The sequence below is a fragment of the Lethenteron reissneri genome, chromosome 48, assembly GCF_015708825.2.
Source record: "Lethenteron reissneri isolate LAM-NWPU_2019-01 chromosome 48, ASM1570882v1, whole genome shotgun sequence".
NCBI classification, from domain to species: Eukaryota; Metazoa; Chordata; class Hyperoartia; order Petromyzontiformes; family Petromyzontidae; genus Lethenteron; species Lethenteron reissneri.
In genome coordinates, this window is record NC_083826.1 from 1,321,752 (window position 1) to 1,341,354 (window position 19,603).

Consider the following 19,603-nt stretch of genomic DNA (forward strand, 5'->3'; position numbering starts at 1 on the left):
CCAGCTTCACGGATGGGCGTGATCCACCAACCCCCGCCTCGCCTCGCCTGCGACAAGCGCCGCGTCGCACCCCGTGCGGCGGATTGCGAAAAAAGACGTCGCTGCAACCGCAGGCTCGGTGGGGGGAGGGGTGAGGGTGGAGGGGGGAGGGTGGAGGGGGAGGGTGGAGGGGGGGACATTCCGTGAGACCGTGGGAATCGTCACGTGAGAGTTCTCACCCACGCCGGGAGTGACGTCGCCTCTAAAGGTAGCGATTGTCCCTCCCCTCCCTCCCCTCCCCCACCCCCCTTCCTCCCCTCCCCTCCCTCCCCTCCCCTCCCCCAGCGGGAGCTTTGAAGGAGCTGCGGCGCCGTGACCATCCCGGCGCTCCGACCCGCGAAGAGCCGCAGCGCGCTCGTCCCAGATGGCTCGCAAGGGGTGCAGGAGCTGGGGGGGGGGGTGCAGGAGCTGGGGGGGGGGGTGCAGGAGCTGGGGGGGTGCAGGAGCTGGGGGGGTGCAGGAGCTGGGGGGGGTGCAGGAGCTGGGGGGGTGCAGGAGCTGGGGGGGGTGCAGGAGCTGGGGGGGGGGGTGCAGGAGCTAGGGGGGTGCATGAGTTGGGGGGGGTGCAGGAGCTGGGGGGGGTGCAGGAGCTGGGGGGGTGCAGGAGCTGGGGGGGTGCAGGAGCTGGGGGGGTGCAGGAGCTGGGGGGGGGTGCAGGAGCTGGGGGGGGGTGCAGGAGCTGGGGGGGGGTGCAGTAGCTGGGGGGGGGTGCAGGAGCTGGGGGGGGGGGTGCAGGAGCTGGGGGGGTGCAGGAGCTGGGGGGGGGTGCAGGAGCTGGGGGGGGTGCAGGAGCTGGGGGGGTGCAGTAGCTGGGGGGGTGCAGGAGCTGGGGGGGGTGCAGGAGCTGGGGGGGGGTGCAGGAGCTGGGGGGGTGCAGTAGCTGGGGGGGTGCAGGAGCTGGGGGGGGGGGTGCAGGAGCTGGGGGGGTGCAGTAGCTGGGGGGGGTGCAGGAGCTGGGGGGGGTGCAGGAGCTGGGGGGGGGTGCAGGAGCTGGGGGGGGTGCAGGGGCTGGGGGGGGTGCAGGAGCTGGGGGGGTGCAGGGGCTGGGGGGGGGGGTGCAGGAGCTGGGGGGGTGCAGGGGCTGGGGGGGGGTGCAGGAGCTGGGGGTGTGCAGGAGCTGGGGGGGGGTGCAGGAGCTGGGGGTGTGCAGGAGCTGGGGAGGGGGTGCAGGAGCTGGGGGGGGTGCAGGAGCTGGGGGGGGGGTGCAGGAGCTGGGGGTGTGCAGGAGCTGGGGAGGGGGTGCAGGAGCTGGGGGGGTGCAGGAGCTGGGGGGGGTGCAGGAGCTGGGGGTGTGCAGCAGCTGGGGGGGGTGCAGGGGCTGGGAGGGGGTGCAGCAGCTGGGGGAGGGGGTGCAGGGGCTGGGGGGGGGGGGTGCAGCAGCTGGGGGGGGGTGCAGGAGCTGGGGGGGGGGGTGCAGGGGCTGGGGGGGTGCAGGAGCTGGGTGGGGTGCAGGAGCTGGGGGGGTGCAGGAGCTGGGGGGGGTGCAGGAGCTGGGGGGGGTGCAGGAGCTGGGGGGGGGGGTGCAGGAGCTGGGGGGGTGCAGGGGCTGGGGGGGTGCAGGAGCTGGGGGGGGGGTGCAGGAGCTGGGGGGGGGTGCAGGAACTGGGGGGGGTGCAGGGGCTGGGGGGGGGGTGCAGGAGCTGGGGGGGGGTGCAGGAGCTGGGAGTGCAGGGGCTGGGGGGGTGCAGGAGCTGGGGGGGGTGCAGGAGCTGGGGGGGGGGTGCAGGAGCTGGGGGGGGGTGCAGGAGCTGGGGGGGTGCAGGAGCTGGGGGGGGTGCAGGAGCTGGGGGGGGTGCAGGAGCTGGGGGGGGGTGCAGGAGCTGGGGGGGGGGTGCAGGAGCTGGGGGGGGTGCAGGAGCTGGGGGGGTGCAGGAGCTGGGGGGGGGTGCAGGAGCTGGGGGGGGTGCAGGAGCTGGGGGGGTGTAGGAGCTGGGGGGGGGGGTGCAGGGGCTGGGGGGGTGCAGGAGCTGGGGGGGTGCAGGAGCTGGGGGGGGGTGCAGGAGCTGGGGGGGGTGCAGGAGCTGGGGGGGGGGTGCAGGAGCTGGGGGGGTGCAGGAGCTGGGGGGGGTGCAGGAGCTGGGGGGGTGCAGGAGCTGGGGGGGGGTGCAGGAGCTGGGGGGGTGCAGGAGCTGGGGGGGGGTGCAGGAGCTGGGGGGGGTGCAGGAGCTGGGGGGGGGGTGCAGGAGCTGGGGGGGTGCAGGAGCTGGGGGGGGGGGGGGTCGGATCAGGGATGCGGGTGGTGGGGGGGGGGGCGTGGGGGGTGCGGTTCGGTTCCGGAATGGGGAGCGAGGTGGTGCGATGCTCGGCGAAGCGTGAACCGAAGGTTGTGACATGCCCCGAGCATCCGCGAGCAACACTCATCCTCCTCGCTCTCCCGTGTTCCTCTCTCGCCCTCTTCCCAGACGCCTGACCCACCGCGCTGTGTGAACACGCGGGTGCGTGTGTGACTATCTGTGTGGCTGTGTGTGTCTGTGTCTATCTGTGTGTATGTGTGTGCGTGTCTGTGTGTGTGTGCGTGTGTGTATATCTGTGTGTGTCTGTGTGTATGTGCGTGTTTGCCTATCTGTGTGTGTTTGTCTATCTGCGTGTGTGTGTGCGTGTCTGTGTGCGTGTGTGTCTGTGTGCGTGTGTGTGTCTGTGTGTCTGTGTGTGTCGCTAACAGCACTTGCTCCATCAGTCTGTTACAGGCTACACGGGGGATCTTTGTTTTTATCGTTATTTTTGTGTCTGTCTGTGTGTTTGTGGGGAGCGGTAGTGTAGCGGTTATCGCGCTGCGCTACGAACCCGGCATCCCGAGTTAGATTACCGCTCACAGCCAACATCAGCGACGATTATCTGAACCGATCCTGGGCCTCCCCTAGGTCGACTCAGCCTCAAATGAGTACCTGGTGCGATGTGTAAACATCGCCACTGGGGAGACAAAGACGGACGGGCGCGGTGCTGGCCAGCCACTCAATCGGGTGCCGTGCGGGCCACCGCTTTGCTCATGCCGGAGACTGCTGCCTGCACTCCCCAGCGACACGTGGTACAACATCCCCAGATGTTGCTTTTGAACTATCACCGGTTTGGCTGATGAACCAACTTGATTGACCTTTTTGCCCCCACGTGACCACTCGGTTTGATTGGCTCCGTAGTTGATCAGGTGGTAGGATAGAGCCGACAGTTGTCATCATACCCACGCGGCTTTACGTATTGGATGTAGCCAACCATGCTAATCGAAGGTGCGATTGTGTGGAGGGAGCGGTAGTGTCAACGCACCGCGCCACGAACCCCGCTCAGCAACCGCCTGGGCGACTGAATGTTTATAGTCGGTCCAAACCTCGTGCCTGGCGTGGCGACGGCCACACCGCGACATTGTGCGCCATGCCAGCCAGCCAGCCTTAATGGGTGCTCGCAAACAGCGCTCGCCTCAACAGTCTATGCAGGCTACACGGTGGTGGGATGGTGGTGGTGGGGTGGTGGTGGTGGGGTGGTGATGGAGGTTGTGGTGGTGGTGGTGGGGTGTTGATGGAGGTTGTGGTGGTGGGGTGGTGGTGGTGGGTGGTGGTGGGGTGGTGGTGGTGGTGGGGTGGTGGTGGTTGTGGTGGTGGTGGTGGGGTGGTGGTGGTTGTGGTGGTGGTGGTTGTGGTGGTGGTGGTGGTGGGATGGTGGTGGTTGTGGTGGTGGTGGGATGGTGGTGGTGGTGGTTGTGGTGGTGGTGGGTGGTGGTGGTGGTGGTGGTGGTGGTGGTTGTGGTGGTGGTGGTGGGGTGGTGGTGGTGGGGTGGTGGTGGTGGTGGGGTGGTGGTGGTGGCCGTGAGGTGGTGGTGGTGGTGGTGGTTGTGGTGGTGGTGGTGGTGGTGGGGTGGTTGTGGTGGTGGTGGTTGTGGTGGTGGTGGTAGGGGAGGAAGCGTCGCCTTTGTCTTTGTGCCGTGAGGCCGCGCGTGAAAGAGGCCCCGGGGTTTTCGCGCGCACGCGGCAATGTAAGAAGCGTGGCGCATGAGTGGGAGCGGAAGTGTTGAAGGGTTCTTGTCGAGGGGAGAGCTCCCATTGATGTGCAAGCCCCGGAATCATCATCAGCCAGCAGCCCTCCCTGGGCAGCCCAAGCGGCGATGCTTCTGGAGGGAGGTCGGTGTTCGAGGATGGATTGGACCATTCAAAGAACAAAAGTGAACCGTTCCTTACTCACCCCATCCCCTCACCACCACCACCACCAAACGTCCGGACGATTCTACCGAGAGAACGCCACTCACCCTTGCGGACGGAAGATTTCGGCTGCCGTTGGTTGGGGTTTGTGTTTGACGTGATTTATGACGACGCTTTGGTGCCAACAATGTTGTTGATTGGGAAAGGCGACAATTTTAGGGGAATATCCGTAAAAACAAAATACAATAACGCGGGTGAATTGACGACACGTACCAGGTGGACACTTGATGGAAGCGAAACGAGTGGGCGAGTGACCCATCCACGTGACCCATCCACGTGACCCATCCACGTGGATTTCCCACAATAACCGATTTCTCACAATACGTACAGCAACACAATAAATAAGCAGCCACTGTAAGTTTGTGTCAAACTGGGACCCGTATTGGAAGGCGAGAGAGAGGAGCCTTGCCTGTAACATTAGCAGTTCACCAGCATTGATTAAAGCGAGCCTGGCTCTGCTGATGAGACACTGCGTGTCGAAACCGCCCCAAAGTTTTTTCTTGTGTAGAATCAATGCTGCTGAAATGATCCACTCCGAGAGGGCTGGTGGGTTGTTTCAGATTTACTGGTGTTTTTTCTTTCTCTATTCTATGCAGAGATGAATGTGCGAAGGAGACACGCATGTGTGCGTATTATTTATGTTTTCTGTAAGGCATTTGTTTTCTATTGCCCCCTCCTGTGCGTGAGTGTTCCTCGAGCTTGGTCAAACATCGCAATACGGGATCCTGTCGAAACGCAATCTCGAGACTCCGCGAGCCTCTCCTGAATTTACTAATTAAAAAAGACCCACAAATGTAACATCACACTTTAAAGGTTAAAGGTGCAGCCCTGCAATTTCTCGCTCTCGCCACTGAATGGCGCAAGACGTCTCGACCGGGAGGGAGCTCTCGTTTCGAGACGATTTGCTCTCCTCTTCCCCGTGTGATCAGACGTGTTGAACGAGGTGCGCCACGCAGGACGGCACACTTACTTATTACTCACTCAAAAAAAACCCACATACCTATACAACGTGCTGACTAAGAAACGTGCACATTTCAACATTTGATTCACCACCGTCAGCGATTTCACACGGACCGTCACCTCGAGCAACCCGCTGAGCTCGTGGGGGGGGGGGGGCGGGGGGGTGAATTAGCGGCTGTGTGGCGAGAGCGGCAGCGCGAGGAATGCCGTCCTGCCCGCAAACTCTTGAGCGACCAAAAAAAAACTTGAAAAAGAACACGCTCCAGCGATTTGCTCGCTCACCAAAACAACAAATTCCCACGCTCGTTTTGCCAAATAGTGGCCGCATGACGAAGTCAGCAGAGACATTTTTTTTTGAAGAACTTGTTTTCCCTTCTTGACAACCCCTCCCCTCGCCCGCACCGTCCGGCTGGCTGACTCGCCCCCTGTGCTTATCTAACCCAGGGAGAGGTATTCGTGTCGTGTTTTGTGTGGTTACGGCTGTCGCGTAAGTGGGCACGAAACAACCGAGGCATCTCGTTGCCGGGAAGGGCGAGGTGGGGAGAATCAAAGGCGACGCCGCCGCGGTGGCTAAGAGATGTTGACTCCCTCGCCTGGTATACAGGAGGTCGTGGGCTCTATCCCGACCCTGATGCCTGCTGTGTGTTTGGAGTTTGCGTGTCTCTCTCTCACCATCACGGTGGCTAGGAGATGCTAACTCCCTCGCCTGGTATACAGGAAGTCGTGGGCTCCATCTCGACCCTGACGCCTGCTGTGTGTTTGGAGTTTGCGTGTCTCTCTCTCACAATCACGGTGGCTAGGAGATGTTAACTACGTCGCCTGGTATACAGGAAGTCGTGGGTTCCATCCCGACCCTGACGCCTGTTGTATATTTGGAGTTTGCGGCGTCTCTCTCTCACCATCACGGTGGCAAGGAGATGTTAACTCCCTCGCCTGGTATACAGGAAGTCGTGGGCTCCATCCCGACCCTGACGCCTGCTGTGTGTTTGGAGTTTGCAGCGTGGATCTATTCTCCGCTGTTACTGGTCGTGAACGGGAAGCGAACGCGGGTCCCCTGGTTTCGTAGCAATGACTACACACTCTCTCTCTGTCTCTCACGGTGAAAACCCATCACATCGAATTCATCTATTGTTACTTCCCTGCGATGCTGAACTCGGATGTGGGTGTGCGTCTGGGCTATGCGGGTGGGAGGCCAGCCCAGCCCTCCACAGCCCACGATTGCCCCTTTCTTGATGAGTTTATGGCCATTTGAAGTCAGCCTGGCAAGGCGACATATTGCTTCTGCTTTCTCTTGTTCTTAGCAACAACAGACGAGTTCCTCTTGAGTGTCACCTGGGCGCCCTTCTCATGCTCACACCTCCTGCCGCCGGAGTTGCCCCGAGGATGCAACAATGAACACTCCCCCTTCGTGTCACCTTCACATCAAATCCGCCACCGCCACCACCACCACCACAAATCCGGCAAACTCCATACGGCTCGCAGCCCCCCCCCCCCCGCACACACACAGGGCGCCGCGGTGGCTAGGAGATGTTATGGTATACAGGAGGTCGTGGGTTCCAATTCGACCCTGATGCCTGCTGCTGCATATTTTGAGTTTGCGTGTCTCTCTCTCTCATCACCATCACGGTGGCTAGGAGATGTTAACTACATCGCCTGGTATACAGGAGGTCGTGGGTTCCATCCCGACCCTAATGCCTGCTGCTGCATATTTGGAGTTTGCGTGTCTCTCTCTCATCATCATCATCACGGTGGCTAGGAGATGTTAACTACATCGCCTGGTATACAGGAGGTCGTGGGTTCCATCCCGACCCTAATGCCTGCTGCTGCATATTTGGAGTTTGCGTGTCTCTCTCTCATCACCATCACGGTGGCTAGGAGATATTAACTACCTCGCCTGGTATACAGGAGGTCGTGGGTTCCATCCCGACCCTGATGCCTGCTGCTGCATATTTGGAGTTTGCGTGTCTCTGTCTCATCACCATCACGGTGGCTAGGAGATGTTAACTACCTCGCCTGGTATACAGGATGTCGTGGGTTCCATCCCGACCCTGACGCCTGCTGCTGTATATTTGGAGTTTGCGTGTCTCTCTCCCCCGTTGTTGTGTCGATTTTTCTCCGGTTCCTCCGGTTTCTCCCTCCACATTTAGAATAAACGTCACGCGTTTGGAGTGTTTGGCTGCTGTGCATTACCACGTGATCTGCCACTTCATGGGGCAATCATTTGTGGCCAGGTCGCTTCTGAAAAAATAGCGACAGAGGTCAATGGACTTTAACCTGTAAAAAAAAAGTTTATAGTTGTATAGTTTAGAGATGTATAGTTTATAATTGTATAGTCTATAATTGTATAAAGTCACGTAGAATGGAGATAATAAAATAATTAAAATAAAACATAATAAAATAATATAATTCTCACGACGTTTCGGCCACAACGCAAGCAGCCGTCCTCAGGTGAAGAACAGGTCTGTCGGAAAGACAGCGTCTGAATGAACTAAGCTTGGTGGTGTTGTATTGTTTATAGAATCCCCAAGCGCCACTCTCAGCCCTGTAGCGTTGGGAGCGGAGCTGGTGAGGGGGGAGCTGAGCCTCCCCCCCGCCTCGGTATACGTCGTGGGGGGCGTCCCTGGACGACGTACATCGAAACGACGTAAGTCGAAGCGATGTACAGGGCACGGTGGTGGTGGTGGTGGAGGCTGAGAGGCGATGTACAGCGAGGAAGGGCGGACGATGCTGTCAGCCACGTGAGCGTGGGGTCGATGTGACGGCGTTTTTGCCAAAACGTCAAAGGGGGCAGCCGTAATTGTGGGTGTCACTGCACTGTAATGCCCGGCCAGCAACAAACAGCACCATCGCTCACTCAATGAATCCAACCACCTCCACGCGTCTTCAAGCGCGACGCGAAGACCCGCGGTGGATTTTATTGCTTCCTCCTCCCGGAGGGTCGAGGCGCCGACACTTTTCTCTTTGATGACACGCGTGACACCCATCCACACGCACCCACACACACACGTGACACACACACACACGTGACACACATCCACACTGCACCCACACACACGTGACACACACACACACATGACACACACCCACACGCACCCACACACACGTGACACACACACGTGACAAAGATCCCCCGTATAGCCTTCAATAGACTGTCGGGGCAAGTGCTGTTCGCGAGCAGCATTTATGAAGGTCGTCACTGTGACACACGAGGGGGTGGGTGGCCAGCACCACGCCCGGGCCGCCTTTGTCTCCCTAGTGGCGATGTTTACACACCGCACCAGATGCTCAAATGAGGCTGAGTCGAACTAGGGGAGGAGGCCCAGGACCGGTTCAGATAATCGTCACCGGTGGTGGCCGTGAGCGGGAATCGAACCCGGGGTGCCGAGTTCGTAGCGCAGCGTAGCGCTAACCGCTACACCACCGCTCCCCACCCACCCCCTACCACACAGATATACAGACACACAACACAGACACACAACACAGACACACAACGCAGACACACACCACAGGCACACAAAAACACACCACAGACACACAACACAGACACACAACACAGACACACAAACACAACACATACACACAGACACACAGACACACAACACAGACACACAACACAGACACACAGGCACACACCACAGGCACACACAACAGGCACACAGGCACACAGACACACAACACAGACACACAGACACACAACACAGACACACAACACAGACACACAGGCACACACCACAGGCACACACAACAGGCACACAGGCACACAGACACACGCAGGCATGAGGGCACACAGACACACAGGCACACAGACACACGCAGGCATGAGGGCACACAGGTACACAGACACACGCAGGCATGAGGGCACACAGACACACAGGCACACAGACACATGCAGGCATGAGGGCACACAGACACACAGGCACACAGACACACGCAGGCATGAGGGCACACAGGCACACAGACACACAGACACACGCAGGCATGAGGGCACACAGGCACACAGACACACAGACACACGCAGGCATGAGGGCACACAGACACACAGGCACACACCACAGGCATACAGACACAGAGACACACAGGCACACAGACACACAGGCACACAGACACACGCAGGCATGAGGGCACACAGGCACAAGACACACAGACACACGCAGGCATGAGAGCACACAGGCACACAGACACACACCACAGGCACACAGGCACACACAGACGCACAGGCACACACTACAGACACACAGGCACACAGACACACGCAGGCATGAGGGCACACAGACACACAAGCACACACCTCAGGCATAAAGGCACACAGACACACGCAGGCATGAGGGCACACAGACACACAGGCACACACCACAGGCACACAGACACACAGGCACACAGACACAGAGGCACACACACACACAGGCACACAGACACACGCAGGCATGAGGGCACACAGACACACAGGCACACACCACAGGCACACAGACACGCAGGCACACAGACACACAGGCACACAGACACACAGGCACACAGACACACAGGCACACAGACACACGCAGACAGACGCAGGCATGAGGGCACACAGACACACAGGCACACAGACACACAGGCACACAGACACACAGGCACACAGGCACACACAGACACACAGGCACACAGACACACGCAGACAGACGCAGGCATGAGGGCACACAGACACACAGGCACACAGACACACAGGCACACAGACACACAGGCACACAGACACACAGGCACACAGACACACAGGCACACAGACACACGCAGGCATGAGGAGGGCACACCCCCAGTGGCAAGCCAAGCCAATGGGGACGTGCAGCTTGCACCTCGCCCATCTTTGATGTCAATTGGCTCTGGGCCCAGACAGAAGACGCCGCCTCCTCCTCCAGGAACAGCGCCAGTGGCATCCACCCCCACCCCCAGCGTCGTTATGTTAATGTGCCCAGCGTGGCCGCGTATAAAGCGCAAAAGGGGCTTGGAGCGGGGAAGACATTGAGCTGGGATGGCGTGGAGGTGACTTGCTGCTGCTGCTGCTTCTGCTGTTGGTGCCACCGCTCCTGCCGCTGCTGCCGCTGTTGCTGCTGTTGATGCTCTTGACGCTGTTGCTGCTGCCACTGCTGCTGCTTTTGACGCTGCTGCTGCTCTTGACGCTGGCTGTCCGGCCGGTGACATCGAGGTGGGTGCTGTCGGTGGGTGTTTGACGCCACGAGTGACGGCGGTCCGTTGCCGAGTCGGAGCGAGGATCAGAGACGCGCGGAGACTCGGCAGGAGGAGATCGCGAGGAGGAGGAGGAGGCCACCATCAGCGAGCACGAAGGAGCGGAGCGAGTGAGCGAGCAACACCTCGAGCTGCACGGAGACGGACGACTCCGCGGGAGACTCCGCGGGAGACCGGCGACTTGCCTCGGGTGGCTCGGCACGGCTGCTGAGAACCGCGCTCACGCCGGACACCAACTATCTGTCTCTCTCTGTGTGTGTGGTGGTGGTGCTGTTGTTGTGCGTCTTCTGCTACTACACGGACACAAGCATCTACTTCCAACAACAGCAGCAGCAGCTGCAGCAGCAGCTGTAACGGCAACACCAAACAGCAGCCAATCGCGTAAGGAACGAAGGGAAATTTTGAGTCTCCCGGACAGTTCTGCGAACGAGATCTGACCGAGGAGATCGCGTTCGTTTCAGTTTGCGGAAGATCGCCACCGCCGCCACCACCACCCACCACCAAGAACAACAACACGTCTTGCTGTTAAAGACCAAGCCAGGGTGGTAGCACCACCACCAACCACCACCAACCAACCACCACCAACCACCACCATGATGAACAAAACGGACTTGTTCCAGCAGGCAGTGCGCTCTGGCAACGCCAAGGAGCTTGAGAGGCTCTTGCTGACGATGGGGGGAGGAGGAGGAGGCGGCGGCGGCGGCTGCTGCGACGAGTTCAACGTCAACTCGTTCGGCCCCGAGGGCCACACGGCGCTGCACCAAGCCGTCATCGACGGCAACCTGGAGCTCGTCAAGCTGCTCGTGCGCTTCGGGGCCGACACGCGCCTCGCCAACCGCGACGGGTGGAGCGCCCTGCACATGGCCGCGTTCGCGGGCCACCAGGACATCGTCCTCTACCTCGTGGCGAACGCGCGATGCCACTCGGCCAGGCCCTGACGATGCCGCTGCTCCTCCTGACGATGGTGGCGTGGCGCGGAACCGGGGACCCCCCCCACCGCCACCCCCGCCGCCACCCTCGCCACCGAACGGCATCGGTGGACGATTATCTCCGAAACGGTGACGGGCGACTCGGCCTCAAATGAGTACCCGGTGCGGTGTGGTATGAACGTCGCCACTGGGGAGACAAAGGCGGCCGGGCGTGGTGCTGGCCATCCACCCCCTCGTGTGCCGCGCCGGCCTTCATAGGTGCTGCTCGCTAACAGCACTTGCCCCGACAGTCTGTTAAGGCTACACGGGGGATCTTTGTCTTTGTTTTGGGTGTTCGGTGGCCCTACCTGATGGTGGCCGTCCGTGATTGGCAGCTGACCGAGCTGCTGCTGCTGCTGCTCGGCCTGATGCTGCTGGTGGAACCCACGCTGGTGAAGATCGTGGTGGTGGTGGTGGCATTGGTCGTGAAGTGTTGACGGCGGTGGTGGTGGTGTGGATGGGTCTGACTGGTTGTGATGCTGTTGGTGATTGATAATGATGGAGGTGGTGGAGATAAACGTGGGGACAGTTGTTAAGGTGTTGGTGGTGGCGCTGGTGACGAATACGCATGCCGTGGTTTTGACTGAATGCATGTGATAGTGAGTTTTGTGGTGGTGGAGAAAACTGCAGCAGTTGTTGATGGCGGTGATGGTGTTGAAGTAGCGAATGATGGGCACGGCGGTGACATTTGCAAGGAGGATGATGATGAGGATGATGATGATGAGGATGATGATGATGATGATTGTGTTGAAGATCGTGACTAGGGGAAGCTGCGGGAATCATTCACGAGGAGCTTTGTCGACAAGGCGGTGACTTTGCGATGGTTCGTTTTTTCGTTTGAAACCTTGAACATTTTTCGCACCGTACGTCGCCAACCGTGCTCATCGCAGGTGCCCTTCTGAGCTGTGACGCGTGCTCCTCTCTCTCTCGCGCGCGTCGGTGCCGTGACCGCTGGGTCGGCAGGGTTGGGAGTCTCCCCACGATGCTGCTGATTGGAGCTCTTAAACAAATAACAACGTGAGAGTGTAACGGCTGTCAATACTGCTTTTTCGAAATGAACATTTTTATTTTTTTTATTCATTTTGCTCACGGATTTTGTCTCCTCCTCCTCCTTTGCCCACCACGACACCGAGCCGCATGAGTCGCGCGACGCCGTGGCTCAAGGAGGCTTTGGCCAACAGAGTCGGGCACCACGAGGTGACTTGCTACCGCTACTACCGCGACTACCTCGCATGTACAATGTGAACGCCTGGGACAGGGAGACAGCGAGAGAGGGACACACACACACGAAGGGGACATGTTGAACGAGCTCGGCAAGATGGGACATTACTCAGCACGTCCCTTCGAAATGGTTATATGTCTGTGGGTGTGTTTGTGTGTCTGTGTGTGTGTGTCTGTGTGTGTGGGGAGCGGTGGTGTAGCGGTTAGCGCGCTGCGCTATGAACCCAGCGACCCGGGTTCGATTCATGCTCACTGCCAATACCAGTGACGATTATCTGAACCGGTCTTGGGCCTCCCCTAGGTCGACTCAGCCTCAAATGAGTACCTGGTGCGGTGTGTAGAACATCGTCACTGGGGAGACAAAGGCGGTCGGGCGTGGTGCTGGCCCCCCACCCCCTCGTGTACCGTTCCGGCCTTCATCGGTGCAACTCGCTAACAGCACTTGCCCCTCCAGTCTGTTCAGGCTACAAGGGGGATCTTTGTCTTGTGTGTGTGTGTACATTGTACATCATTTCTCTTGGTGCTTGTGGTTGGGGGGGGGGTAAACAACTGCTGAGTGCTGGCTGGGAAGAGACGGGCCCCCAACACCACCACGAGGAGCGCCTCCTGGCGGGGTTTGCCCCCCCCCCCCCCGGAGCCCTCGGCGCGCGAGACGCGACGCGCTTCGTCTGTTCCGCCACTTTAGTCGAGACACTGCGGGCAGGTTGCGGTGACGACGCACACGCACACACGCGCACACACACGCAGACACACACACGCGCACACACACACACGCAGATACACACACGCACACACACGCGCGCAAACACAAGCGCACACACACGCAGACGCACACACACGCAGACACACGCACGCACACACACACGCACGCGCACACACACACACACGCGCGCACGCACGCATACGCGCGCACACACACACGCGCACACACACGCGCAGACACACACGCGCGCACACACGCGGTTAGCGCTACGCCACGCTACGAACCCGGCGACCCGAGTTCGATTCCCGCTCACGGCCAACACCGGTGACGATTATCTGAACTGATCGTGGGCCTCCGCTAGGTCGACTCAGCCTGAAATGAGTACCTGGTGCGGTGTGTAAACATCGCCACTGGGGAGACAAAGGCGACCGGGCGTGGTGCTGGCCACCCACACCCTCTTGTGCCGTGCCGGCCTTAATGGGTGCTACTCGCTCACACCACTTGCCCCGACAGTCTGTCGAGGCTACACGGGGGGTGGATCTTTGTCTTTGTGCGTGGTAGTGGTGGTTGTGATTTTTAGGCCCTTTGCACGTTGAGCAAAGGGAAGGCTCAAAGTGCACCTAGCCTGGCACAAGCGCCTTACGTTGTAAGTATCGCGGCGACACGAGGATCGGGAGGGAGAGACGCGGCGCGTGGTTTGTGTTGATATTCAATCGTGGCGCTGATCCCGTCTCCGGATTATAAGACGGACTTCTTTCCCAAATATTTGAAAGCAAAAGTTGAGGTTGGGGGGGGGGGGCGGCGATGTGCCTTCTAATTGGGTAGGTGAATGTGAGAGTGTTGAGTGCGGTGTGTAGTAGTACACATTGCCACGAGGGAGACAAAGGCGGCCGGGGGTGGTGTTGGCCACCCACCCCCTCGTGTGCCGTTCCGGCTTCCATAGGTGCTACTCGCTAACAGCACTTGCCCCTACAGTCTGTTAAGGCTATACGGGGGGATATTTGTCTTTGTGTGTGTGGAGCGGTGGCGCAGTGGTTAGCGCGTTGCGCTTGGAACCCGGCCACCCGAGTTCGATTCCCGCTCACGGCCAGCACCTTTGACGATTATCTAAACCGGTCCTGGCCCTCTCGTAGGTCGTCTCAGCCGCAAATGAGTACCTTGTGTGGTGTATAAACATTGACACTAGGGAGACAAAGGCGGCCCGGGCGTGGTGCTGGCCACCCACCCCCTCGTGTGCCGTGCCGGCCTTCATAGGTGCTAACAGCACTTGCCCCAACAGTGTGTGACGGCTACACGGGGGATCTTTTGTCTTGTGGCTAGATCGGTACAATTTAACACGTCGGCTTTCACGACCAATATCATCCATAATAGAGGTTTTTTTTTGGAGATCTGTACAAGTTGATTTGACACCGGTCACGCGTTCGGGGGCGGTAGACGGGGTAAGGGGGGGTCTTCCTTTCCGAAGCGTCTTATAATCCGCAGCATGCGGTATCTGGTACGAGGCCAGGGGAGCAAAGGGGGGGGGGGAGCGATTTACAGATGAGTTGTGAAATGTCGCCCGTGCCCTGCGAAGTCAACGCCGACGCCGTTGAGTTGGGTCGAGTCGAGCGGCACCGCTGGAGCACTTTGTCACCACGCAGCGTGACAGCGCCTCGCTTCCACGCCGCGTCCCACGCCGCCCACGGCGGTGGTGGTTTCGTTGCTTGACGAGCTGCCCGGGAGCCTGGCCCGCATGAGTTCGATGTCCGGCCGCGGGTAAAACCATCAGTGGCCAGCGATGTCTGAACTGCGGTTCTGCTGGACCACCCCTCCCCCCCCCAATTCTCCTTCTATCCCCTCGCCCAGCCACCACAAGCCGTAGGGGGTCAGGGGGAAGAGCGAGGAAACAACACGAAGCCTTCCGGCTTTCCTCCTGCAGTGGACTTGTAAAGGGTCGTAAATTATTGCAGTCTAATAATATTAATTAGCGTGCGCGTGTTTCAATTGATCGGCGCAAAGATCGAAACCTTCATCTCGAATTCAAGCGGTGTGCGGTTACAATGCGAAGAATCTGGTCAAGTGTTGTTAACATCAATTAGCTGGGGTCTTGTTTTAAGTACAACGTAATAACTTGGGAAATTCCCCCCCCCCCCCTCCTCACCAAAAAAAAACCTTAAGGTGCCACACCTCGTCATAGCAACATGTCTTGCGTGTGTGTGTTACTCACTACAACATCGGGGGTGGTGTTAGGCCAGATAAAGTTGAGCTGCTTGGCCACGTGCAGACGCCACTGGGTAGGCCTCTGCCAGCAGGTTGACAAAAAGGGCTGTGAATGATGATGATCATGATGATGATCATCATCATCATGTAAAATACACGCCCGAATGAAATCCTCGATAACGCAGGAGTGGCATCAGCGCGCAGACATTCTACAATTTAATACTCATTTCTTCAGAACTGATTGTGTTTTAGTTTGTTGTCATTCCCCCGCACCTCCGATCGGCGCGGTGGGCTGTGTATGTGCCGTGCTCATCCCGAGGTGCCGACTCGTACGTGGCCAACATGCATACGAGTTTCACAATGCAATGCAACACTTGAATTGTAACCTCGCTCGCGCGTGGAACGGTCTTCCCTTGTTGTTACTCTGCCGCAATTAACCACCGCGGGGTAACGCCGTGGGGTAACGCCGTCGGGTAACCCCGCGGGGTAACGCCGTGGGGTAACGCCACGGGGTAACTCCGCTTGGTAACGCCGCTGGCACCTCCCGGGCTCCTTGCGTGCGTCTGTGGCTCTCATTCTGTCGCAAAAAATCTCGTGCAGCCGCGTGGCCATGAAATATTGCAAACCGTTTCTCATTCCCGCGTGACATCTGCGTGGATTTTCATGTTTTTGTTCATTAGCATTATCGCGTGACGTTTTAGGGTAAATTGGGATTTTTAGGAAGCGGGTGTTTGTTGTCATGTGATGTGGCTTCGATTCGACATTATTTACCGTTGGGTTAGATCGCCATGTAGTTATCCCGTCGTGGTTTTTTTTTACGATAACCCTCCACCACCCGACGATGCAAAGCCAATCAAATCAGGTTTGTGAGCGCGTCAACGGGCAGGGAATGTCATCGGTTACCTACACGACGGACTAACCCGACAAAAAATAAACCGAATTACGTTTAGCAATACCGGCAGCGAAAGGCTGCGTGTGCAATGAATACCCGCCTCTCGTGTGTGTGTGTGGTTTTTTTAAATCGGTACAGAAAATAATAAACACGTGAACGTCGCAGAGTGAATCAAAACAAGTCACGATACGAATGCAAATGCCTGTGAAACGATGTCCACCGTTGCCCATTCATTCGAATAGAATTGCACTGTTGAAATAAAATACTAAAAAAGATGGGCATTCTGACGGCTGGGAACCTCGGGGTGGATGTGTGTGACATTGACACTCTTCTTAAATAACGGGGTGGTCAGTGGTCACAGTACTGATGGTTTACAGATTTCTCGGGTCGTTTCTGTGTACAAATAATGATTTTTAAAAAAAGTTATCTTGACCGTGTGACCGGGACATTACTTGAATGTCGACCTCGCTTAATTTGCAAATGAACCAAGGCCATTGAAACTTTGGTGATATCGTAAAGGGTTGCGGATTTTCTTTTTTATTTGTTGTTAAAGAGAGGGGATATGTCTTGACTACGTACTGCTGCTGTGTAACCCTTCCCTCGATGTGCGAGTTCATTGCGTTGTTAAAGTGTGGTGTTGTGTTAAAAAAAAACTGTAATTGTTTTAGTTTTGATTTTGCATTTGGTGGGGCGCGTGATTCTATGGGCAGACAAATGCCCCTTGCAATCCGGTGTCCCCCGTGATGATGATGATGATAATTGACGCGGCTGTGAGGTGTACGATGATGTCATTAAAACGTTGTCTGTCGTCAAAAACATATGAGATTAAAATCATATGGGTTCCTTTTTTATGCGACGTTTGTTATTTTGTGTTGTTCACTTCGTTGTGCCAATATGTACAAAGTGTCAAACGGACGTTGCCGACTTTAAACAAACATTAATTCGGGACGGAAGGGTGGCCAACGCATCAGTGGTGATCATAACTCGCACCTCGCAGCAAGGCACCTGGGTTAGATTCCCGACTCGGGCGTCTTTCTGCGCGACATTCCTCTGCTCCCAGTGGGGGTCTCTTCGTGTTTGTTGATTGTCCCCATAGCTGCACAAACTCGACAAGAAAGATCAAATATAACTGGAATTGGCCAGAACACCGCGCCTCTCCCCCTACCGTGAAAACTTGGCAGGCCCCTCTTGAGATTCGGCGAATCTTTGCTGGGTAAACAAACGTCACAAACGGCGTCAACAGCAGCATCGTCATCATCGTCGCCATCGCCAAACTAAATTACAACGCAACTCGGGCACGAGTTGTGGGTGAGGCCGAGCCGCTTTGAACGGTGGCGATTGACCGCGTGCGGTGCGAAGGAAGTTCGTCGCCCACTGCTCGCTCGCCAGCTTGCTGATCGACTCCGCTTGGTGGTATCGGCAGAGAGGGGGGGGGGCTGCAGAGGAGGAACGCCTGCCGTAGGGAGCGCGTTTTTCGCCATCACCGCGCCGCTGTCAGTCGGCACACGAAAGCGCGGCTGCCCGATGCACGTGGAGGCAAGGCCGTCAGGCGGTTTGCTCACGTCTGCTCTGACCCATAACGCCCCACGGTAACGCGTGATGAGTTTGTGCACGAGGGGGAGAAGACGCGTCTTCACGATTGGGGCATTTCGAACAGATGGACACGTGACGTGCTGCTCAAACCACTCGCTCTCCGTCGCTCAGTCGCCTCCTGAACGCCATTCTATCGCTACCACTGCCACTACAACCATGGTGACTGCTCCCGTGAACTTCACTCATTGGTTCATCCTCTCATGCCGAGTACTCGGTCAACCAGACACTGACCGCTTCATCTCATCCGCACTGTGTCCAACCACCACACTGCAGGTCACACTAACACACACACTCGCCCACTCACCCACCCACCCGTTCACCCCACCACTCACCACACCGCAAGCAACACACACTTCTCTATCACTGCTCAACTTTGGAATTCTCTCCCAACATCACCATCATCGCCCCTTCTCCAAAGCACTTTACAGCAAAAAAAAACTACCATTGCTCTTATCTCTAAAACTTTGATAATCGTTTCGGCTTTTTGCTGGACGTTGGACGTGTTGGACCTTTGGTGCCTCTGCCAATTAAACATAAACACGTAGACAGAAGCTGCTGTACTTTCAATTCTGCCAGGATGGCAAAATGTCTCAATCGGAAACTGGCCAAACATTCTGGGCAGGACCCTCACTGGGAGAAGAACAAAAACCCCAATTCTCGCGGAGCGATTTCCGCGGTAAATGCTGAAGGTGTTTTGCAGAAAGACAAACTATGTTTGAGCTCATCTCAACAATCGCTGGGGCCACCATTCACCGTGTTTGTTTAGGCAAAGCGAGGAACCATTGTTGCCGTGAGCAGGGTGGCTGCGTGGTGCTGGCCACCCACCCCTCGTGTGCCCACGTGCCGCCCTTCATCGGCGCTGCTGCTGCTGCTACTCGCTAGCGGCACTTGCCCCCAGCAGTCTGCCGGGGGACTTTACGGGGGATCTTTGTCTTTGGAATGTGCGGCTGTGACGAAGTTTTCCTCTCGGTTCTTGAACAGCAGCAGGAGCTTCTGTTACGTAACACAAATACGACGTAATAAAGAGGTTGTTTTTTGTGTTCGATCGCGTAAATATAAATGTGTGGTTCACCACCACCACCCGGCACGTGCAATCAGTCAGGTTTGTCACGTCAACAAAACGTGCCGCTTAGTAACTGCCACTCACTTACATTGTTGCGATCTCATACAAAGAACAACAACCTCGATTATGAATAATATTGATCACTAAAGTGACAAGACAATGCCAACGTGGCCGAGCCGTAAGTGCGGGATCGCGGGTTCAAATCGTGGGATCGCATGCCAGAGACTTTTGCATCGTAGAGTAATCGTCATTTTCACTTTCTAAAGTAGCAGTCTTCCCCCAAAGCTCGCAAGGTGCTGTGCACAGCTAAACCACAGAACATGACACTGATCCTCTTCGTTTCTTTCGGTAAAGTCACGTAGTTAGAAATAAAATTGAACAAATCACGACGTTTCGATTGCAAACACAAGCAACCTTCATCACGTGGGAACAACCACAGCAATAGACAAAATTGCTGCAGTGAGCAAGAGAGCTGCCGTGGCAAATCTTGTCCTGCTGTGGCTGTTTCCACCTGATGAAGGTTGCTTGTGTTGCAATAGAAACGTCGTGATTTGTTCAATTTTA

The 19,603-nt window shown here is 57.4% G+C and overlaps 1 protein-coding gene and 1 pseudogene across 1 annotated transcript; one reads left to right on the plus strand and one right to left on the minus strand.

The window, feature by feature from the left end:
* Nucleotides 1–742: 742 nt before the first annotated feature.
* Nucleotides 743–3,702, minus strand: LOC133354591 (basic proline-rich protein-like; annotated as a pseudogene).
* A 6,464-nt stretch (nt 3,703–10,166) lies between these two features.
* LOC133354736 (notch-regulated ankyrin repeat-containing protein B-like) lies at nt 10,167–17,229 on the plus strand. Its single transcript, XM_061571801.1, has one exon. The coding sequence runs from the start codon at nt 10,994–10,996 to the stop codon at nt 11,336–11,338; it is 345 nt and encodes a 114-aa protein (XP_061427785.1). The 5' UTR covers nt 10,167–10,993; the 3' UTR covers nt 11,339–17,229.
* Nucleotides 17,230–19,603: the final 2,374 nt, after the last annotated feature.